The sequence below is a fragment of the Mytilus edulis genome, chromosome 3 (genome assembly GCF_963676685.1).
Source record: "Mytilus edulis chromosome 3, xbMytEdul2.2, whole genome shotgun sequence".
Classification (NCBI taxonomy): Eukaryota; Metazoa; Mollusca; class Bivalvia; order Mytilida; family Mytilidae; genus Mytilus; species Mytilus edulis.
Window position 1 is genome coordinate 40732201 of NC_092346.1, and position 21841 is coordinate 40754041.

Genomic DNA, 21841 nt, shown 5'->3' on the forward strand with positions numbered 1-21841 from the left:
CCATATGACCTTTAATTTTGAAGGGTTAAACGTGCATTCCATCGTGTTCAGACCCTTTAATAGAAAAGAAAGGAATATGGATACGTGCACGGAAATTGATCGCACACAATGTCAATGCATGATAGATTACAAATTATCAATGGTCAGGGTTTTTATACCTGTTCTTCATCTTGATAGTCGCTGGCGGGTCTTCAACAATGACAGAATCATAAATACCATAAAAAAAAAGTTCAAGATGGTCCCTAGTGTCGACTTTAGCAGTACTTAAGTATAACACTGCACAGTACGTCTACAGTAAGTCGTTTCATCTTCATGAGATAAGTTTCAGAGATTTTGCACAGAGTTTGAAGAAGAACTTAATCTCCAATTATGCAAGTGAAGTTCTTTTTTTAAAATTATATACATATTGATATCAAAAAGTCGAAGTTATAGGAGAGCTGCTTACAAAGTATACTGGAATCATTTTAAAAACATTTATTGAAAATCATCAAATACATGCATGATTCAAGTTAATTACATTTTTTATTTAATATTACTAATTGTTTTATCATGACAACTTCTGTTTAGGTATGAACAAGAGATATAAAACTATGAGCACTATAAGAATACACTCTCAACAAATCATTACACTTTTTGCTATGAATTTCTAATGTTTTGCGTTATAATGCATAATCCAAAAGTTCTGTATGACATCAATTGGTAAATGTATATCTGCCCTCTTTTTCTTCTGTGCTTGTAAGCTACTTTCTGAAAAAGAGTTGAATTATTTAAAAGTATCATTGAATTCCCATTTCTAAGCATACTTTATTTTAATGATGTTTGTTATTTATTGTTTGATATTTCATCTGTTTTAGAATAACAGCGGACTACGAGCTTTTCATCAACTATCATTCAAATGTCGGACTAGGTTTATAAACTTTACGCACAACTAACAGCATATTAAGATATCTATAAAATGGAGTTTGCTACATTAATTTAATATTCCATTTTTCGACTTTTTCTTTTATGTAACTAAATACATGTGTGTTGATACTACAATGTACTTTATGTCAACTATTCTTTCAAACCGTTTTATGAACAAATGAAAATGCTCGCAAGGTAGCTTTTCTTCTAGAAATGCATTACTAGATACAAAATATAAGAATATATCAAAATATGAATTTGTCTACAGAGGTTATTTTGAATTTTATATCATACTATGTTTGAAACCAGCATGTGAATAACATAACACCAATGCAAACTATAATTGGTGAACTGTTTATATAAGATAAATTAATGCTAAAAAATACTGAAAAAGGGAAGAATGAACTGTGCTTACAGAAAAATTATTTACAGTATTCCTAGCTCGTTTTTTTTTATGGTGTATGAAAACAACATTACAAATAACGATCAGCAAGATATTACAACAGATTAAAATTGGGATAACTAATTCTACTGAAGGAAATCTAAATTTGCCATTTCACTTATCTCAGGCTTTCTTTCATTGACTTTAAAAAAGAGAGATAATTGAAGTTGTGCTGAAAGAATTATTACCGGGTAATTTGAATCATGCTTGAGTTTAACCTTAAAAGAGGTGCAAAAGATACCAGTTGGACGTTGAAACTCACGAATCAAAAATGAACTGACAACACCACGGCTAAAAAAGACAAAGACAAAGACAAGTAATAGTACACAAAACACAACATAGAAAAAATAAAGACTAAGCAAGTTTTAAATAATACCTGAACCAGAAATGTTAAGATTATCAATCATTTCCAATACAAGGAGAACAACTAGCTAATAGATTATTATATTTGAACATAATATTTAATATCTGTCAAATTTACTATTGCTCACCCCAGTATACGTTTCATTAGCCATCGTGCATATCCATGAATTCCAGTTTCGTCATTCGATTGGTCGTAACTGATGTTCATACCAATATTGAAAGCAATCCTCAATGGAAGGAAACCGGCATGTGCAAGTGTATGGGATGATATAATTTCCCTTCCAACTGCCTTTAGTGGATTGAGGGTACAGTAACAGCTGACATCAATATTGTCCACCAGTAGACGCCCACTGTACGTCAAAGGCGCATATATTCCTCTTCCTTTTACTTTACGTATTGATAAAACAGTAGACATGGTTGCAGTTTGACTGGCATTATCATTTGTGATAAAATATAGGTGATCTCCTGGTTTTAAATTGGAGGCATGTTTTGGATATCGATTTTTTCCAACAAACATGATATGTTCCGGAGTAAGAGTGATTTTGCCATTGTCATGAACTATCTGAAGAAATACGAACTGGTCATTCCTCACATGATGGAGCCATGTAATCACCTCGTCTTGTATAAGTTGACCATAGTCCCAGGTAGCGGTAAGGATCTTGTCCCCAACTGAGAGATCTTTCATTAGCTTTTTCTTTTGATTGTGGAGCATAACAAGTGAATCTTCAGGAAAACAGCCGATACTGTCAAATGTTCTACCCTGATGTCGAAGCATCCTGAAAGAATCGTCTCGAAAAAGGCTGGCATTTGATGGAGCATTATAGGTGTAATGATCTTGATGTGGTGGATTATCCCTTTCGAAAGAGGACTTTAAATCTCTTCTGGATAAACCAAACACTTCATCTAAGACTTTCTGCATATGTTTTGTTATTCTGGTTGGATGCATTCTTGAAAATAATGTGTTCATTGACATGCTCTGCAGATCGCATATTTTGAATATACCAAGATCTCCAAATCTTACTTGAAGAATGAAGATATCATTAACTAGTTCTTTCTCAGTTGTCCGCTTTTTGTAATTCTCTAACTTACTGCCAACCTCTGATGTTAAAATAGTTTCTTCTAAATTTAGCAAAATCATACGCATAGCTTGGGTATCTACCATTTCAATTGATGAAGATGATGTTATTTGTCCCATGGTAACGCGTTTGTCAATACCCGGACGAAAGCATACTGCGACAGCTTCATGTGCTATTTCATCATTCGACATGTTCAAAATTCTTTCACATGCCTTATACAATACCTTTGGTTGCTTGTCGCCGTTTGGTAGTAGATACCAATCCCCATCACTTTCTAAATCGTTGTCTATTGGCTCGTTTTCTTGTACCACAATCTCTGGAGTTATTCCCAAATAATCTTGAACTATATTTTGAACTTCTGCTTTCTTCATTTCTACTTTTTCTTTCCAAATTTGTGGTTTTCTAGCAATACCCATAGCATGTGTAAGAACAACCACAACATTATTATTGCTTACATCAATGGCATTGACCCTGCTGATGCCTTTTAACATCTTCGCAAAGTCAGAATTTAGTCCTACAATTCTGTGGTCATTGATGTTTAGCATGATCATGACCAAATTTGGATACCGGTTTAAATTGTACAGATTAGATTCCAAAAAATTCTTTATAGACATAATATTTTTTGCATCCTGTTCGATACCATCTGCGTCACAGAAACTAGGGGTATCTATAATGGAAAGCTGTAGATCTGGAATTCTCAATTCATTTGATTTCAACTTGAGTGTAAATTCAATTGTAGATTGTACCCCTGACTGCAATTTCCTTGTTTCCCGAACATTTGTTCCTAACAGATAATCAACTGTCGATTTCTTTCCCGCACCGCTCAAACCAAACATCAATATAAAAACTTTGTTAGGCGATCGTTTCATCTTTATTGCATGATCGGCCAACCTTATAGCAGGGTGGTTTTCATTGTTGAGTTGCAAATTCTGCAATTGTTGTTCACTTGTTGGTAGGGACAACCATTCAAGACTTCTGAAATATAAAACATTAATTTATCATTTTCACATTTTAAATCTTAAATGATAGAACCTTTAATCAAATTTGAAATAGTTTAATGCAACATTAACTCTAATTGGAATTAAAAAAATATCACGTGAAATTCAAAATTTAGAGATATTTTACAAAGGGCAATGTGCTGAAATTTTATTTGTTTGATGGGTTCTTTGCTCACGCTTCACAATATCAATATTAAAAACAAAAACGTTACTCAAAGCAGAATAATATCACTGACCACCGGAAATTTTACACATAATTATTGCTTATCTGTATTTTGTCACAGGTCGGGTATATTTTTCTTTCTCTTTCTCTTATGGGTATGGTTTGTTATCTATTTTTGCAATTGGAATCATAGCAATCTAGTGTCAACAATTCCCTTCCTTGCATTCATATTTGATTGTGTAACCGTCGTTGTCAAAATTTAAAAAAAATGTTTGTGATCGCTCAACCAAATGTAAAAGGATTCACAACCAATATGCCTCTATTTTTGTGTTATGCAAAATTTACGAATTTTGATAAATTTTCTAAAAATGTAAACGGTTTCTCCGAAAATTGCCATATTGCTAATTGCATATAACATGGGGCACTTTTTTCCAGACTACTAAGACAGGCGAATAAAAACGCTTTCATAGGATTTGAGGACTTATCATTTCTGAATATTGAAAATAGAAGGAACTTGAAACAGATAGTATGCTTTAGTCTAAAATGTTGCATGTATATTGACTATTATATAATAAGATCTGGGTTATTATTTTTTCGTAGGTTCCGACAAAATTAGACAATCAATAAACAAATATAAAGAAGTCGAAAAAGTATCTAGTTCACAATCAAACTAATTTCATTTAAACTCTGACGTTATAAATTATATTTTTAAATAATTTTTTTGTTTTCCTAATACATCAAAGCAGTTTACATTGTAAATGTGAAGGTAAATGATATTATAAAAATATACACCTGGAAAAACTATTGCAACACCTTGATTTTTGAAAACTTGAAAAATCAGCCTCTTTTTTGGATGAAATATAATAAAATATTTGTATAATATTATTGGAACATAGTTTATGATAATATTGGCATTGAAACCAACAAAAAATGTTTGATATAACCACAATTTTAATAACAAAATGAAGTGTTTTTTGTACAAAAAAATGCATTTTACAACTTTTACTGTAGTCGAACTTTACAATGTCAGACATTTCAAAATTAATATTCAGATGACTGTTCACATCATGGTTGATCGTTATACGCCAAAGAATTAGTACTTTGTGCGCAGCTTCCATTCAAACGGATAACTGCATCTAAACGTCTTCTGATTCCTGCCATAAATCGACTAATTTGTTGCTGAGGCAGCAGCAACCATTTATGATGAAGGGCATTGTTTAGTTCATAATGTGTTTGAACTGGGGTGTCCTTTCGGGAACTTTCCGCCCAATAGTGTCCCACATATGCTCGATATGGTTCAAATCCGGGCTACGATTTGGCCAAGGAAGATGAACCGAATTCCATTGAAACAATGGATCTTCCTCCACGATGCTTATTTCCAACTTTGGCGAGCTCTGCACTACATTGGATACGGAAAACTGTGTGTCTGTTTGTAAGCAAAGGTCTCCGAAATGGTCTTATCACACGATAACCAGTAGCGATGAGTCGATCTCGAACAGTTCTTGTTAAAAGGCTCATGTATGCTCATCACTCTCTTTTTAGGATTGTATTGTATGCAATAGGTTTCCTTCTGACCAACCTTAATTATGCTTGATTTTCCCTAGCAAACGGTATAGGGGGTCTTCTTTATCTCGGAAGGTCTTTAACATCGTTCATTGCCAAAACGACTTATAGTGGAATGGGTATGACCAACAATACGTGCAGTTCTTACAGCGACATATCTGCTTGTCTCATGCTGATAATCTGCCATCTTACTGCAGTTAAGAGTTGTCGTGGACCCATTACAAGGTGTCAATCACATAACTTTAAAAACTTGGTTATTTAAAGGGTTGAAAACAATGAGGATAAAAACATCTGTTTTGATATTTATTGATTAAACTCAGGTGATACTTAAATAGTGGTTAACTAGTTCTATTTTACCAAATTATACCACAAAAAAATAAAGAGTGTTTTTTTAATTTCAATTTCAATTTGGTGTTGCAATACTTATTTCCATGTGTATAGTTCCCTCTTGTTGTAAATGTGGAAAGATTTAATGGCAACTTATTTTTAAGACATAAATCAAATAAAAAATAAAAAATAGTCTTTATTTCAAATGGATAATCTCATCAGTTAAAACTACTCTTCATGAGAGTCCTTAAAATAACAATAGCATATTCATATAGTACATATACTATTATAATCACATATACATAATGAACAGTTTTATGTTAATATTACTGACAGAGCAACCTTTAATCAGCAAGGGCTTCGTTGAGATTATATGATGCCATATTTTGTCTGCCGCTTTATAATGTTGAGTTGTAGCAGGTAAGCAGTTTTCACATTTGCCCTGCAAACTCTTTCTGCTTGTAGATAGTTTGATAAATAAAGACAACAGTAGTATACCGCTGTACATGTATAAACAAATCCGCGTTGCAAACTAAAACCGAGGGACACACCAAAAATAACTTGAACAGGAAAATAACGAAATCACAGAACACAGAAGTGCAACATAATCAAACAACAATGTTTTACAATACATTCTAATATGTTGCTTCTTTCGCTTTGTAAACAACCCCGTGATAAAATTCTCGATATATCTATACTTAGCGCAGACTCAGAGATATACATGTAAATCCACATGTATTGGAACCTATTTGCAAACGCTCTACCGATTTTATTGTTCTAAAATAGCATTGAAAAAAAGACAAACGAACTTGTATACTTATTTGAATGCATACTTAAATGAATTAATGCACAAGAATTCGGAAAAAGTCAACAGAATCAAAATAAAATAAAGTTTTGAGAAAGTCTATTTTTTGGGGGCGCATTTTAGTCATTTTAAAACATGACGTCATACATTGGAAACACTAGAATTGAAGGTTTTCCGTAGCGTTGACCTTCAAAATTCGCATGATATTGTATTAAAATGGATTTTTGAGGTAGATTTTGTTTTATTTTCTATTCTATTGCATTATTCAATTATTTACTGATTTCAGCTAGTCAACTTGGCGGCTCCTTAGTTACGAAATGTTATCTTTGGATTCGACGATAGCTGACGAGAAAAACATGTAAATTAAAAATGGCAAATGCTGGATTTGAGAATTAAAAGGACTATTAAACAAATTTTCTAGTGGTTATTCACAAAAAATTCCATGCAAGCTACATATCTATTAGAATGTTTGAGATTTATTTAACAGGAAGTAAAAAAAGAACAGCCACACACACGGGGCATACCCACCCTACCTCGCTTCAGTTTTTAAATGACCATATTTGTCCTATTAGAATCGAATGGCTTGGGCCATGTGTAAATTTCCAACACACCTATGACTTCTATGAATTATTTCTTAATTTAATAACACACAGCGTATTGTAAAAACTACTCTGGCTTCTATTAGTGGGATTGATTTCATAATTGTTCTGCAGCTTTATAATCTTTAAAAGTTGTAGCGAGTAAGCAGTTTAACATCAGCCGCCCTAAATACGGATGAGTCAACTTTTGCGTTTTCGGCTTTGTATATTTAAATCCGAATAAGCGAAATTGTGAAATTGCGAAAGCGAAAACGCCAATCGTTAAAACTATTATTTCGCGTTTTTTTTTTTTTTTTTTGAGTGATTTCATGTGTTTGCACTATTCGTTGTTGTCGATATATATTACAGTTAAGTATTTTAGGAGACGTATGCACAGGCAAAACAAAACGTTTAAACATGGCCTTGACCTTTGACCCAGGACCTAAAGTCAAAAATTCTTAGGTCTATATCACATATGGTTTTTGAGTTTCTATAACATTTTACTAACATCGAATACACAAAGGGAAATAACTACCATTTGGAATGTCAAGATCTCATCGATCAAAATTATTCTCGACAACCATAGGATATACGAGCCATTTGCTAAAATAAATTTTGTTGTAGATTTTTACGGTTAGGAAGAGTAGGAGGAAATAGTGTTCGCGGATATAACTTATACATGGTTAAGTGGTGTCACTTGTAAAAAACATATAAACTGTTCTATATCATAAACAAAGTACCTAAGCGACATCTTTTGAATTGACAATATAGCACACGAAAAAGAAAATCAGAACAAATCCTTAAACTCCTACCACTTAATTGTATGCAACGATGAAGGTCTAGACCCGGTATTAGATTTGTTAGTTTTTAAAAGTGAGAGGTTTCATGTTAAATTATGTTTCCGTATTAATTCGTTTTTTTATAAGTGATTATTTCTACAATTAATTTCAAAACCTCAAAGTTGATTTTATATAACGCTAAAGTATTGATTTCATAAAACAACATGTCTTCAGCTTCAGTTCTTGAAACGACAGGGAAAAACAACCAACGTCATCAACTTGATTAAATTCATGCAAATTCGGGACAGACGCAACGAATTTGGTGGGTCTAAACATGTATGTGTTTCATACATGTATCGCCCAACATAACACAAAACATCAAAGAAATTGTTACAATGTTAAATTGGCTGACAAGAAGTATCATTGATATGGTCATATTTTTAAATTAACTGGGTTTTTTTTTTTTGAATTTTTTAAATACTGAGGCTTTTCTACATCAGGAATAGATTACCTTAGCTGTATTTGGCAAAACTTTTAGGAAAGTTGGTCCTGAATTCTCTCCAACTTCGTACTTTATTTGGTCTTTTTATCATTTTTTGATTCGAGAAAAACTGATGAGTCTTTTGTAGACGAATCGCGCATCTGGCGTAAATACAAAATTTAAATCCTGGTATCTATGATGAGTTTATTGGAAATTACATGACAAGTAACATATATGCATCAATTGTTGAATTTGATATTTCAAAAGATACATATATGGATAGGATATTTTTGTACTTTCGCTTTAACCTTTTTTTTCGTAATCCACCAAAGTTCATAGACGACTTGTTTTGCGTTGCATCGTTCAGCAGCAGCTGCATCCATTAACTTCACATCTTCTGATATATATTTAACGTAATATTAGGCCTCGTTTTCTGATCAGTATTTCTAAGTTATATGGTTGCTATAGACATGAAGGTAACTGAACCAACAGTTTTTTTAAAAACAACAACATCATTTTTCAGCTATGATTGTACGTTTTAGTAAGGATTAAAGAAATCCTTTTGTGTAATTTATCTATATTTCAGGTTTGGATCGCTTGCAAAAGGAGTAATAAAATCACACAGCTTACCCCATGTTGTCCATCTTTTAAAAGCTACTTTGTATTCAAAGTCTCTTCGTGTATGGGTTTCTATATAAAAAAAAACACAAATATTGATAAAATACGACCAAGTTAGTCGATAACAAGGACTTCATCAATATAAACCATAATTGTTGTAACTGCAGACTTCTATCATATGTATTTATCAATAATTTAATTACTTTAATTGTTATTAGAAATTACCAAACTATAAGATAAACAAACATTAACATTTCATATAAAGACGTTCAGTTAATTTAATAATAAATATGTTTACAATGCTATGATAAACAAACTCTGCTACAAAATAAAATTGAATACAATGTATTGAAAAAATAAAATCAGATGTTTGTTTTCCATGAATAAAGTTCCACATGTTGGTCGTTTCTTATTAAATATAAGTGCTGTTAGTAAGTAAAATGAATTGCATTAGATTGCCTTGCATCAATTAAATATGTCACTCGAAAAGAAATATTCATTTTGAGTTTCGTAAATAAATACTTTGTGTTTGTGGTCGAATAATGGTACCTTGTTTGTTATTGAACATAGAAAAGACAAATTGAAAGTTCATTTATGAGCATTTAGAATTATTTTGGCTATTTACATGGTGGCACTTCCTGCATTTCCAGTGTGTAGCCTTATGTGTCATTTTGAGGCAAATACATTTCAGTTGGCACCACTCAAGAAACCGCCAAAAACTAAAAAAACATGTCATTCATGTCTAACTCCGTACAATTAACAGTTTTATCTATATGCTTCTGGAAGTTTTATCATGTTTGAAGTTTCTACATCATAATTGAATTGTTTAAATTCTCGCAGATATTTCTTAAAAATTGAATAATATATAAGTGGCTTCTAATTTATATTTCATGGGCAATGATAACTGTATGCAGATACAATGTCATTATAATGTATTAATAAAAAAAAAGTATTATTGTAACCTGCTATTTCCGTCTGACATCGGGTCCCTGACCGTTAAACATTTCGGCAACTAGTGTTGGAACTAACAATAAAGTAATAAGTTATCACTGTTTCTCGTTGTGGGTAACTGTAGTCAGTGCCTTGATTGATGCACCTTAAAGATAATAAAGTCTCGGTCGTTAATAAATATGTACGATTTGATTGCTATGTCAAGCACTAAAAGTATTTAAGTATAAAAAATTGAGAATGGAAATGGGGAATGTGCCAAAGAGACAACAATCCGACCATAGAAAAAAACAACAGCAGAAGGTCACCAACAGGTCTTCAATGTAGCGAGAAATTCCCGCAACCGGAGGCGTCCTTCAGCTGGCCCCTAAACAAATATATACTAGTTCAGTTATAATGAACGCCATACTAATTTCCAAATTGTACACAAGAAACTAAAATTAAAATAACACAAGACTAACAAAGGCCAGAGGCTCCTGACTTGAGACAGGCGCAAAAATGCGGCGGGGTTAAACATGTTTGTGAGATCTCAACCCTCCCCCTATACCTCTAGCCAATGTACAAAAGTAAACGCATAACAATACGCACATTAAAATTCAGTTCAAAAGAAGTCCGAGTCTGATGTCAGAAGATGTAACCAAAGAAAATAAACAAAATGACAATAAGGCCACATCAATTTGATTCCTTGTGCGACGGACCCGCCCGCACCTATTTTTTTCAAAACATAATTTTTTTATATTCCCGCTTCCCGCATCCGGAAATGTAATCATGTCTATTTCCCGCACCGTTTTTTTTTTGTAAATATTATAAAAAGATATCAACATTGGTTTCTTCCCCCCCCCCCTTACTTATATTCCCTATCAAAAATGTTCGTTGTTAAAATAAAGTACAAAGAACTTCTGAAGGATTTGCCTTCAACTGCAATTATATTGTATGCTGGCAAAACAAAACTATCTATAGCCGCTGCATGTTTATACACCTGTCCTGATTGATTCAGGGGCCTGTCGTTCAGCAGTTATCGTTTGTTGATGTTGTTCATTGGTATTTTCCCGTTTGGATATAAAATTAGATCGTTGGTTTTCCTGTTCGAATTGTGTACGCTAATAATTTTGGGATCCTTTATAGCTTGCTGTTTGGTCTGTATCAAAGCCCTGTGTAAAAGGCCGTACTTTGACCTGTGTTTGTTATTGTCAGGTTGAGAACAACCCTCCCTCAGACAAGGGGTCATTTTACTGATGTAGAAAAGGAAATAGATATACCAAGGATTTGTATAGTTCTTCTATACAAAACCTTTGAAAACTTAGAATTTTGTACTCAAAAAGAGGAGAGTTACATCATATTTTAAACAACTTTTTCTAAAAGAGGGGTCCACTTATTTTGAATAATATTAAACTGTTAAAGTAAATGTGCTTATTTATCATGGTTAAAGTTTTAGTCCAGGAATATTACAAAATTCTTGGACATGTTTTGACCATTTAATACTAGATAGATATATAATTCTTTGAGAAAATATAAGCCCTTTTGTACAAACAAATATATTATAACTTATATTGATCCCTCATAAAACATGTAAAAGGGATATTTATAACATTAAGGGGTTGCCCCAAAACTGATTATAACTTGGATGGAGAATTGTCTCATTGTCAGTCACACATACATAGACAAGATTTAAATATTTCTTGGTGAACAGGGAAAAAATACTTCAGAAATTAAAGAAATGTCTAAAGTACAAGTTATTAATCAAGTTTTATTATTGTCAAAACCTACTATTTTATGTTTACAAAAAAAAATATAATCGCTCGCCTTTACTTTTCAAGCTTCGCCTAAAAAATTTGCAAATTAAATATTTTTTTATTAAAATTTTCAAATCGCTCGCTCGCTCAAAATTTTAGAGTCCAAAAATCCGTAGAACAAGAAATTAAATTGGTGTGGCCTAATACATAAATAACAACAGACTACTAGCAGTTAACTGACATGCCAGCTCCAGACTTCAATTAAACTGACTGAAAGATAATGATTTCATCATATGAACATCAGGCACGATCCTTCCCGTTAGGGGTTTAGTATCATACCTTCATAACATATATGAGAAGAACATAACCCGTGTCATGCCAACAACTGGTTTTTGAAAAAATGTGTTTAGTTCCGATGCAAAGACCCTATAAGTGAATCAATGTTAACGCCAAAATATGTAATCTTTAATGACCTGACAACAGTATCGTATCTATATCGCTTCTTAATAAGTCTATTCAAAGGTTTGATTAGTTTTTGAGATGAATACTGACACCTTTGTGCTTTATAAAAAATATTTCCATAAAAAATTGGATGTGAAATATCTGAACGTATAAGAAGTCTGCGTGTTGAGCTATATTTACGAATGATGTCCTTATACCGATGATAAAATTTAGTTAATGTTTTGACTAGTTTTTGATATCGAAAACCCTGGTGTAATTATTTTTCAGTAATACATAAATTTCTCTCGTTAAAATCTAAAACATTGTTACATACACGAGCGAATCGTACAAGTTGAGATATATAAACACCGTAAGATGGTGACAAGGGAACGTCACCATCTAAAAATGGATAATTAACGATAGGAAATGAAAAATCATCTCTTTTATCATAAATTTTAGTATTCAGCTTTCCGTTAGTGATATAGATATCAAGATCGAGGAAAGGGCAGTGGTCATTGTTAGTATTAGCTTTATTTAAAGTAAGTTCAACAGGATATATTTCTTTAATATACATACTGAAGTCGTCATTACTTAGAGCCAAAATATCATCCAAATATCTAAAAGTATTATTAAATTTGTATATATATACTTAAATCAAGAGTCTATCTAAAAATGAGGGTAAACTATATATGGCCTTCCAAATACCGTTTCGAACCCTAACATCACTGAAGAGACATTTATTGTCGAAATCCGGATCTGGTGTACAAAAAAATATTGACACCTTATGTTTGTGGCATAACATCTTGGCCACTACTTAATTGTGTTCTGTTTAGTATTAAAGTTATATTAAGATCCATTTTGTTACATCTTGTGATCAGTTTTATTTGGAAATTGCCAATGGCAGTCAGCAGGGTTAAAGAACATCAGTTGTTCGACCTGTTAGTCAAATGCGTTTTGCTTAAATATACTTTTTCACTTTTTGGTCTTTTGGAAAATGTTGTTTGTGCTGTATTTAGACCCTTCTACAACGAAATTTTGTTTTACATGCACACGTATAAAAATTGCGGTTTTTATCCAACGCAATCATAGGTTTGAACGTAGTTTTTAATGTAGACTTGTTTATATTTTTACGTTTGGGCTTGTATCATATTTTCCCTCCGGTTTATATGATCCATTCATCCTATTGACTCTTAAATTTCAAGAGTCTATCTAAAAATGAGGGTAAACTATATATGGCCTTCTAAATACCGTATCGATCCCTAACATCACTGAAGATACATTTATTGTTGAAATCCGGATCTGGTGTACAATAAAAAATATTGACACCTTCTGTTTGTGGCATAACATCTTGGCAACTACTTAATTGTTTTCTGTTTAGTATTGAAGTGATATTAAGATCCATTTTGTTACATCTTGTGATCAATTTTATTTGGCAATCGCCAATGGCAGTTAGCAGGGTTAAAGAACATCAGTTGTTCGACTTGTTAGTCAAATGCGTTTTGTTTAAATATACTTTTTTCACTTTTTGGTCTTTTGGAAAATGTTGTTTGTGCTGTATTTAGACCCTTCTACAACGAAATTTTTTATACATGCACACGTATAAAAATTGCGGTTTTGATCCAACGTAATCATAGGTTTGAACGTAGTTTTCAATTAAGACTCGTTTATATATATATATATACAAGTCTGAAAATTACACCAAACAGTGTTAGAGTTAGATTTATCTGATTCTAAAAGAGTTCAAGGTACTTGTTTTCCACATGGAAGGTGATATTGTTTACAAAATGCATACAAATTACCATCAGTAGGTTTATTTGACGTTTCTAACCTACAGGGTCTTTCTATAAGTAAAGCGTCGGATGATTTATGTCAAATTTTGATACCAAAATAAACTACTTCTGGGTAGTTTTAAATAACCAACAATGTGTAGACGACTGGAAATGGAAATTATCGTAGCATATCATGTAATTATCATTTGTGTTCATCAAAATCGTAATAAGACGGGGTCGCGATAAACCTCGTTTACCAAAATAACATTTTTAAACAATTCAAATGAGAAATCTAACGGCCTGATCTACTTGAAAAATAATGAATGTAAAATATGCCATACAGCAACAAAAGACATTCGAATAATATGCTCGTGACTTATGAGAGGCACCAATACAATGTGGCGGGGTTAACTAGTTTGAGAAGGCGCTAAACGTTCCCTAACCTACGAAAGTGGTGTAACAAGTACAACATAAACAAAAACTATGAAAATCAGTTGTAAAGGGCTTAAATCATTAGATTGATTCGAAGAAAACATGCATCTAACAAAACGCAGTGGCAGGATATTTATAAATCCTGCTACAAAAAATGATACATTTTTAACATTAAATAGATTTAGTGTAAAGATATCATTAACACTATAACACTAACATTTGACCTTGTGCATTGCTACTATACAGTGATCGACGGATTATAGAGCCAGACATATGTATTTGTATATAGGAAATTATTTAGTTTGAATTATATTTACTGATTTTGAAGTCAATATTAATACAAATAAAAACAAAATTCATGGATAAAAGTACAGTGTTAAATTGATAACCTTTCAGAATAAGTTTATTTACAGGATCGTATATCAAATTCCCGGCACGGTAAACAACATCACCGTAAAAATTCGGATGTCCTGTTGCGTTTGAAATTAGTTTATACAGGTACAACCAAACTTCCAAACCAAATGTTTGTATCTAGGGAAGAATTTAGTAAAGGTTTTAAGTAATCTGCGCTAACGATATTCCTGACTTATTAATTAACCAGTACTAAACAAATCCAAAACTTACCAAAAGGCAAGGGCATTGCAAACTAGTTGTGATAAATAAACACTTTAAATTGGTGTCAAAGGAAAATCTCCGTCCAAATATGGAAAACTAACAAGAGGGAACGAAAAATTAAATATTAGTGGAGAATATTACATGCAAATCTATAAATATCTTTATCTAGGGAGACAGTTGATAGCTTTTATATTTGATTTATTTAAAAAAAAAAAAAAAAAAGTTTATTGGAAATCTTTTGGTGGTTAATTTATAAGATTATTGATTACTTGGCGATATGATATGGTCAGGATAACGGTAAGTGTTGTTGAAAATATCAGTTAAATGTTTTTTCGGTAGTTCCTAACGAGTTTTGTCAAAATTTGTAATTCGTTACAATACGAGAACAGGTCTGATATTAAAGGAGCGCAATTGGTGCACGTATGAATACCTACAACCTGACGAAATTGAGTTTATTCTTTAAGTCCAGAATCAATAATAGTAATGGCAGTTTCCAAATTAAATATACCCCAACTTCAACAGACAGCAAATGAGTAATATGTGCTAAATTGCGATATCTGTAAACATGGATTGCATTTAGACTTGTGTATTTTAAACTCAATTGTATTCAGTGCAAAATTCTTTTGTTACCTAAGTTTTCCCTATTTAAAAAATTTACGAGATTTTAACATCGATAAACTATTGTCCGCAATATTTAACACTGAAACATTATACTTTCAATGTTTATATCTATATATATGTGTTCCTTTGTTCAATTTTTATCCAAACATTCCAATAATTGATGTGAATAGTCTTTCCAAAGAACTCAGTACATTTTACATATACCATAATGGAGATCTCTAGATATTTCCTTGTCTTTATGGTTTTCAAGCAGTTCAATTTCTTAATTTACGTTTAATCTGTAGTGTTTTGTATTTTATTGATATCAGAGTCAGATGTGGCAACATTTCTTCTTTACTAAAAACATGTGATCAATACAGGGCCAATACGGCTTTTTTCCCGCTTTTACCTGTATTGGCCGTGAAATTATCCGTATTGGCCCTGTTCGAAGAGCAATATTAAATCTTGATTTATATTGACAGTGGAACGTTTTCAGTATTGCACATGCTGATTTATCTGTATAAGGGCTTTTTTGCTCATATCATCTTATAATCATTTTTATTAATTTTAATAGCTTATATACGTCGTTACATACACAGGAACGACAACTACAAAAATTCAATAATTCAACAAAATTAACAAAGTTAAAATCATTCTATTTTCTTCCGGGTGATTGACATAAAATAGTTTAATCTAAGTTGCATAAGGAGTGTTGGGAGTAATACCACCATTTTGTTCCCCTGTCAACCTTTGTTTTATTTACGTTTTTCAAAAATTGTTCAGAATTTATCTTTATTCCAAGAAATTAGATACTTAGCATGAGTATATATTCATCCTGTCCAGTACTACAGTGAAAATGTAACATTATATTTCTTTGCATATAAAACAATATCTATCATCGAAAGTAAAGCAATAAAATGTATGGCCTTTAATGTCCTGTTTACAAGCTTGAGTAATTATCTAAAGTTTCTAACATATCTAATGGCAAATAAACAATAAATAGTGCTTCCAAACTCACAAAAATATATCTTTATGAATTATAATTGTTTCCTGCAATCAAATGCCGGGTTAACTAACTACAACAATCCAAGGAAAATATTGTGTCGACCCTTTTTCGTACGGAACCGAAAGCAACATACAATGATTTAGTTGTATCACACCTTTATTCTGGATGTATCATTCCGTCCTTCTTTCGTTCTTTCTTTTTTAAGTTCTACTTCATACGAAATGAAGTCGTTCCCTCAAGATGCTATGTCGTTCCCACAAGAGAAATTTCTCGTTACCTCAAGATGCTATGTCGTACCCTCAAGATCCTATGTCGTTTCCACAAGATAGTTATCTCGTTCCCTCAAGATATGTCGTTTCCACAGGATAGTTATTTCGTTCTCAAAGGATAGTTATGTCGTTCTCAAAGGATAGTTATGTCGTTCTCTCAAGATGCTATGCTATGTCGTTTCCACAAGATAGTTATCTCGTTCCCTTAAGACTTGATGCCGTTTCCTCAAGATAGTTATTTCGTTCCCATAAAATAATATGTTGTTCCCTCAACATAGTTATAACATTGTATTTATTTATTATTCATACCATCTTGCGGGAACGACATAGTATCTTGAGGGAATGATATAACTATCTTGTGGGAACGACTTAACATCTTGAGTGCATGACATAGCATCTTGAGGGAACAACATAGTATCTTGATGGAACGAGATGACTATCTTGTGGGAACGACATAGGATCTTGAGGGAACGAGATAGTATCTTGAGGGAACGAGATAACTATCTTGTGGAAACGACAAATCATCTTGAGGGACCAAGACAACTATAATGTGGAAACGACATAATATCTTTAGGGAACAAGACAACTATCTTGTGGAAACGACATAATATCTTGAAAGAACGACATAGCATATTGAGGGAACAACATAATGTCTAAACAGTAAAGAAGTCATTTTATCTGTATTAAATAATTTATGAGTAGTGAATTCATAAATGATTATTAACGCGCCACGTATCAACAATAAACCTAGGGAAAGGGAATAATATAAGTTTTAATAACTTTATAATAGGTTTCCCAATCCACTATAAATAAATATGTTTAAACTAAACTAAACCAAGGGAATTTAATTAAGCAATCTAATATTGAGTATGTTGTATAATAAATCTTAAGGATTCACATCTATTTGTATGCATTCGAAAAATTTACATATAACTAAAATTTAAAACATCTGTTACACGTTGGTTCTACAAAATGTTTGAAGAAAGTGAAGTCGATCATAATGTATTACCGAAATTAATGCAATTAATATGAATCGATATATGACTTTCGAACAGCGGTATACTACTGTTGCCTTTATACCACCAACATTAATCATTTGGTTGTGCAGATAAATCATTCTGAAGTTTTGAATGTATAACTTTTTTAATCAATTTTTTTTTATTACCAACCTGCACATAGCCTTGCTCGTTTAGTGGTAGGTCATGAAGTTCATAACCATAATATCAACATTACAAAGTTCTAATCTTGTAACCTAAATTACCTTCTTGTATTTTTTTTTTCTGCCAATTTTTTTTATCACAGCTTAATTATATTTGATGTGTTTCTCTCAGTTTTAGTTTGTAACCCTAATTTGTTTTGTTTTTTTCTCAAGCGATTTATGAACTTTGAACAGCGGTATACTACTGTTGCCTTTATAGGATAAGATAAGGAACACTTATAATTAAATTGTAGTGTATTAGTTGGCTTAAATACAAAAATTAAATTGTCTTCTTACCACGAAAGAACAATTTTGGGTCTGCCTGTTTACCATGTATTTTAATAATAAGGCATTACGTATGCTACTTTTAACCGTTTTTTGGAGTATAAATGGTGAATCGACATGATAGTGACTTATGGTTTAAGAACTCAATTTTTTGCAATATAAACCTATTGTGTATTGTTTAAATTTTACCATATTTGATGTAGTTTTTCGAAATCATTTTTTTTTTCAATATCCCTTTGATACGCATAGACGGATTCAGGTGGGTTGTGGAGAACTTGCAGACCACATAATTTTTTTAAAGCATAGATTGTTCTCAGCTTAGTAAAGTATTTAAAGAAACGACGAAAATCAATATCGATCATTCCATTCGTTTTAACATTCTATTATGAAACAATAAGTTTAAAGAATCATCGTGATTACAATCAAAGTTTCATAAAAATAATATACTTCAGAGGAAGGTGTCAAAGGCGGGATGCGTTAGATGACAAATATTATTTAGTATAGGGTTTTGGCAGTTAAAGTAAAAACATTTGCTACATTTTAGTTTTGGTTTCTATAAACCATTTCATTGATACTCATAATGCTCATCGAAGTTCCAAATTATCCAGAACTCACATTCCCACCAAGCAGGTGAATATGCCCTATCCACGGTTTGGTTGGTTATTTCATCTTGGACGAGTAAAAAAACAGTCCAGGTTAGATTCTTTTTTAATGAAAAATAGAAATACTGTTTCAAACGAACGGTTATAAAAAAAAGATGTGGTATGATTTCCAATAAGACAACTCACCAAAAAAGACTAAATGACACAGAGGATAACATCTATAGGTTACCGTACGGTCTTCAACAACGAGCAATGCCCATACCGCATAGTTATCTATAAAAGGCCACGAAATGACAATGTAAAACAATTCAAACGAGAAAACTAACGATATTATTTATGTACAAAAAATGAATGAAAAACAAATATGTAACCCATAAACCAAACGACAACCACTGAAATACAGGCTCCTGACTTGGCCCAGACACATACATACAGAATGTGGCGGGGTTAAACATGTTGGAGGGTTCCCAACCTTCCCCCTAACCTTGGACAATAAAAAGACACTTAGTGTAGATCTGAGAGTATTCGCAGATATTGGCAGCTAGTTCAAAGCCACTAACAACTAATAAATAAAATCATGCATCTACGACTAAATTATCAATTAGTACCCATTCAAAATCCAATGGACTGAGTGTAAAGACGTCATAAACAGTCAGAGAAAAACATAACCTTGTGCAATGCCTATATACATGTATCGACATATTGCAGATCCATGAATGTGTATATGTATATAACAATAATATTTAGTTTGCTTTTAATTTGCTGATAACAAAATTAATATTAATAACAATAAAAACAATATTCAATGATCTTGTTACAGTGTTGATTGGTAACCTTTTAGAATAAGTTAATTTAAAGGATCGATAAGTTTACCAGGATCAATTCTAAATTTCTGGACACAGTAGACAAAATTTTCGTAAAAATGAAGATGTGCTATCCCGTATGAAATAAGTTTTCTACAGGTACACACAAACTTCATAATCAAATCTTTGTATCTATAGAAGAATTTGTAAAGGTTTTAAGTAATTTGTGGTGACGAAATGTCTGGCTTATTAATTAACCAGTAATACATAGATTACGTTCGTTAAAATCAAAAACGTCACAACAGACACGAACATAGCGACCGAGTTGTGAAAATAAACACCGTAAGATGGTGCCAAAGGAACATCACCATCCAAAAAGGGAAAATTAACAATAGGGAATGAAAAATCGTCCCTTTCGTCCTAAATCTGTATTGTGGATTTTCACGTGTAAACCTGAAATATCTAAATCTAGGTACCGACAATTATTACCGTTTAAATTTAATTACTCCAAGTAAGTTCCTTTTGGTAAATTTCGGTAGTATATTGAGAAAAATTTTGATTATTCAACGAAAAAATATGATCAAGATAACGTTAATTGTTGTTTAATTTGTCAATTAAATGCATTTTAGACGGGTCTTTACTGTGATGGTCATAATCTGTGATTCATAACAGTACAAAAACAAGTTTTCTATTAGAGGGGTGCAATAAGTGCCCATTGGAATACCTACAACCTGTCGATAAACTTTGTTGCCGAAACGGACATACATATTATCAAGGAGAAATTTAACAGCTTCAATCATTTTATCACACCTCCAGTACTTATATCTAGACTATTTACCTTACTTATTTTAAAAAAAAGACTTTAAACGAGTTGCAGCAAATCAATTTTTTTTTACACTCCCAAAATATTTGAATTGCACTATTTTCATATATTTTATTACAATAGTTTATGATTAACTCTTTGAACTTGTTAAAAGCACTGGAAGATTAATTGTAGACCACTATTTAAAGGCCGAGATGAATCGGTATTTTACTGGGTGTTTTTTTTTTGTGTGTAGTTTATGTAACCAATACATAGTAGGGACCTTTGAATGTTCAGAAGAAGCATTAAGCTGTGATGTGGTTATGACATGTTTGTTTACTATATGACTCTCTGTGGACCGCACAGACTTGAATGTAGATGAATTTAAAATTTCATTCTTAATAATGTCCGTATAGTATTTACGGCATACCACCACCACATTATTGGCTGTTTTGTCGGCCGGTACAAACACAAACCTCTTTAAGTTTATTAATTTGTATTCTTATATTTAATATATCTGTGTCTGTATGTGTTTCTCACTTGCAAACTTAACATTTTGCCGGAGTGTACATAAACAGCCAAAGCCCATGATCCGTACTACTGTATTTGTAGGAATACATATCTATCACGTCATTGCTTCATTTTCCTGCGAATGTATTCGATTCGAAAAGGATCTTAGTACGGTTATTTTTACCATCTGGTGAGTGGACATTTTATTAAAGTTTTACGTCAAATGAATATTCTAGATGTTTTGAAACAGTAAACAAGCTTACCTTTTCCTTTAAAAACAACTTGGTGCTTTTACGTTTTCACAATTAATCAAGAGAATTTTATTTAAAACATTTTCATAATTAGTATTTTTCATTATGAATTATTTCCAAGGAATTGAATTCACACGATGAAAATCTATAATTAGGCATTTGAAGCACCAATAATTAAACTTAGGTATATTGGTTCGATAAAATACAAAAATGAATTTGTCTACTTACCACAAAAAGAAATTTTTATCAAGTAGTTCACCGTGTATTTAAGAATAAGGCATTGCACATGCTGTAGATACTAGTAGGACCATATTTGTGAATGTTAATGGCGAATAGACATAATTAGAAACTTTATCGTACACGTTCTGCCTTTTGTTTACAGTATAATCTTTTTGAATGTATTAGTTAAAAGTATAACCATATTTGGAAACAATACAAATCTGATACCGTAGAATTTAAAAATATATCGACGCATTTGTTG

The 21841-nt window shown here is 32.1% G+C and overlaps 1 protein-coding gene across 2 annotated transcripts; it reads right to left on the minus strand.

Annotated features, from left to right (window-relative positions):
- Positions 1-484: 484 nt before the first annotated feature.
- Positions 485-21709, minus strand: LOC139516512 (uncharacterized). Of its 2 annotated transcripts, XM_071306665.1 has the most exons (5): positions 21589-21709; positions 10059-10192; positions 9109-9168; positions 1837-3759; positions 485-747 (listed from the first exon to the last, which is right to left on the minus strand). In XM_071306665.1, exons 3-5 carry the CDS (start codon positions 9120-9122, stop codon positions 741-743), a joined length of 1944 nt encoding a protein of 647 aa, XP_071162766.1. In that variant the 5' UTR covers positions 9123-9168; positions 10059-10192; positions 21589-21709; the 3' UTR covers positions 485-740. The 2 variants fall into 2 exon arrangements, with proteins under 2 accessions (XP_071162766.1, XP_071162767.1); XM_071306666.1 differs by lacking the exon at positions 10059-10192.
- Positions 21710-21841: the final 132 nt, after the last annotated feature.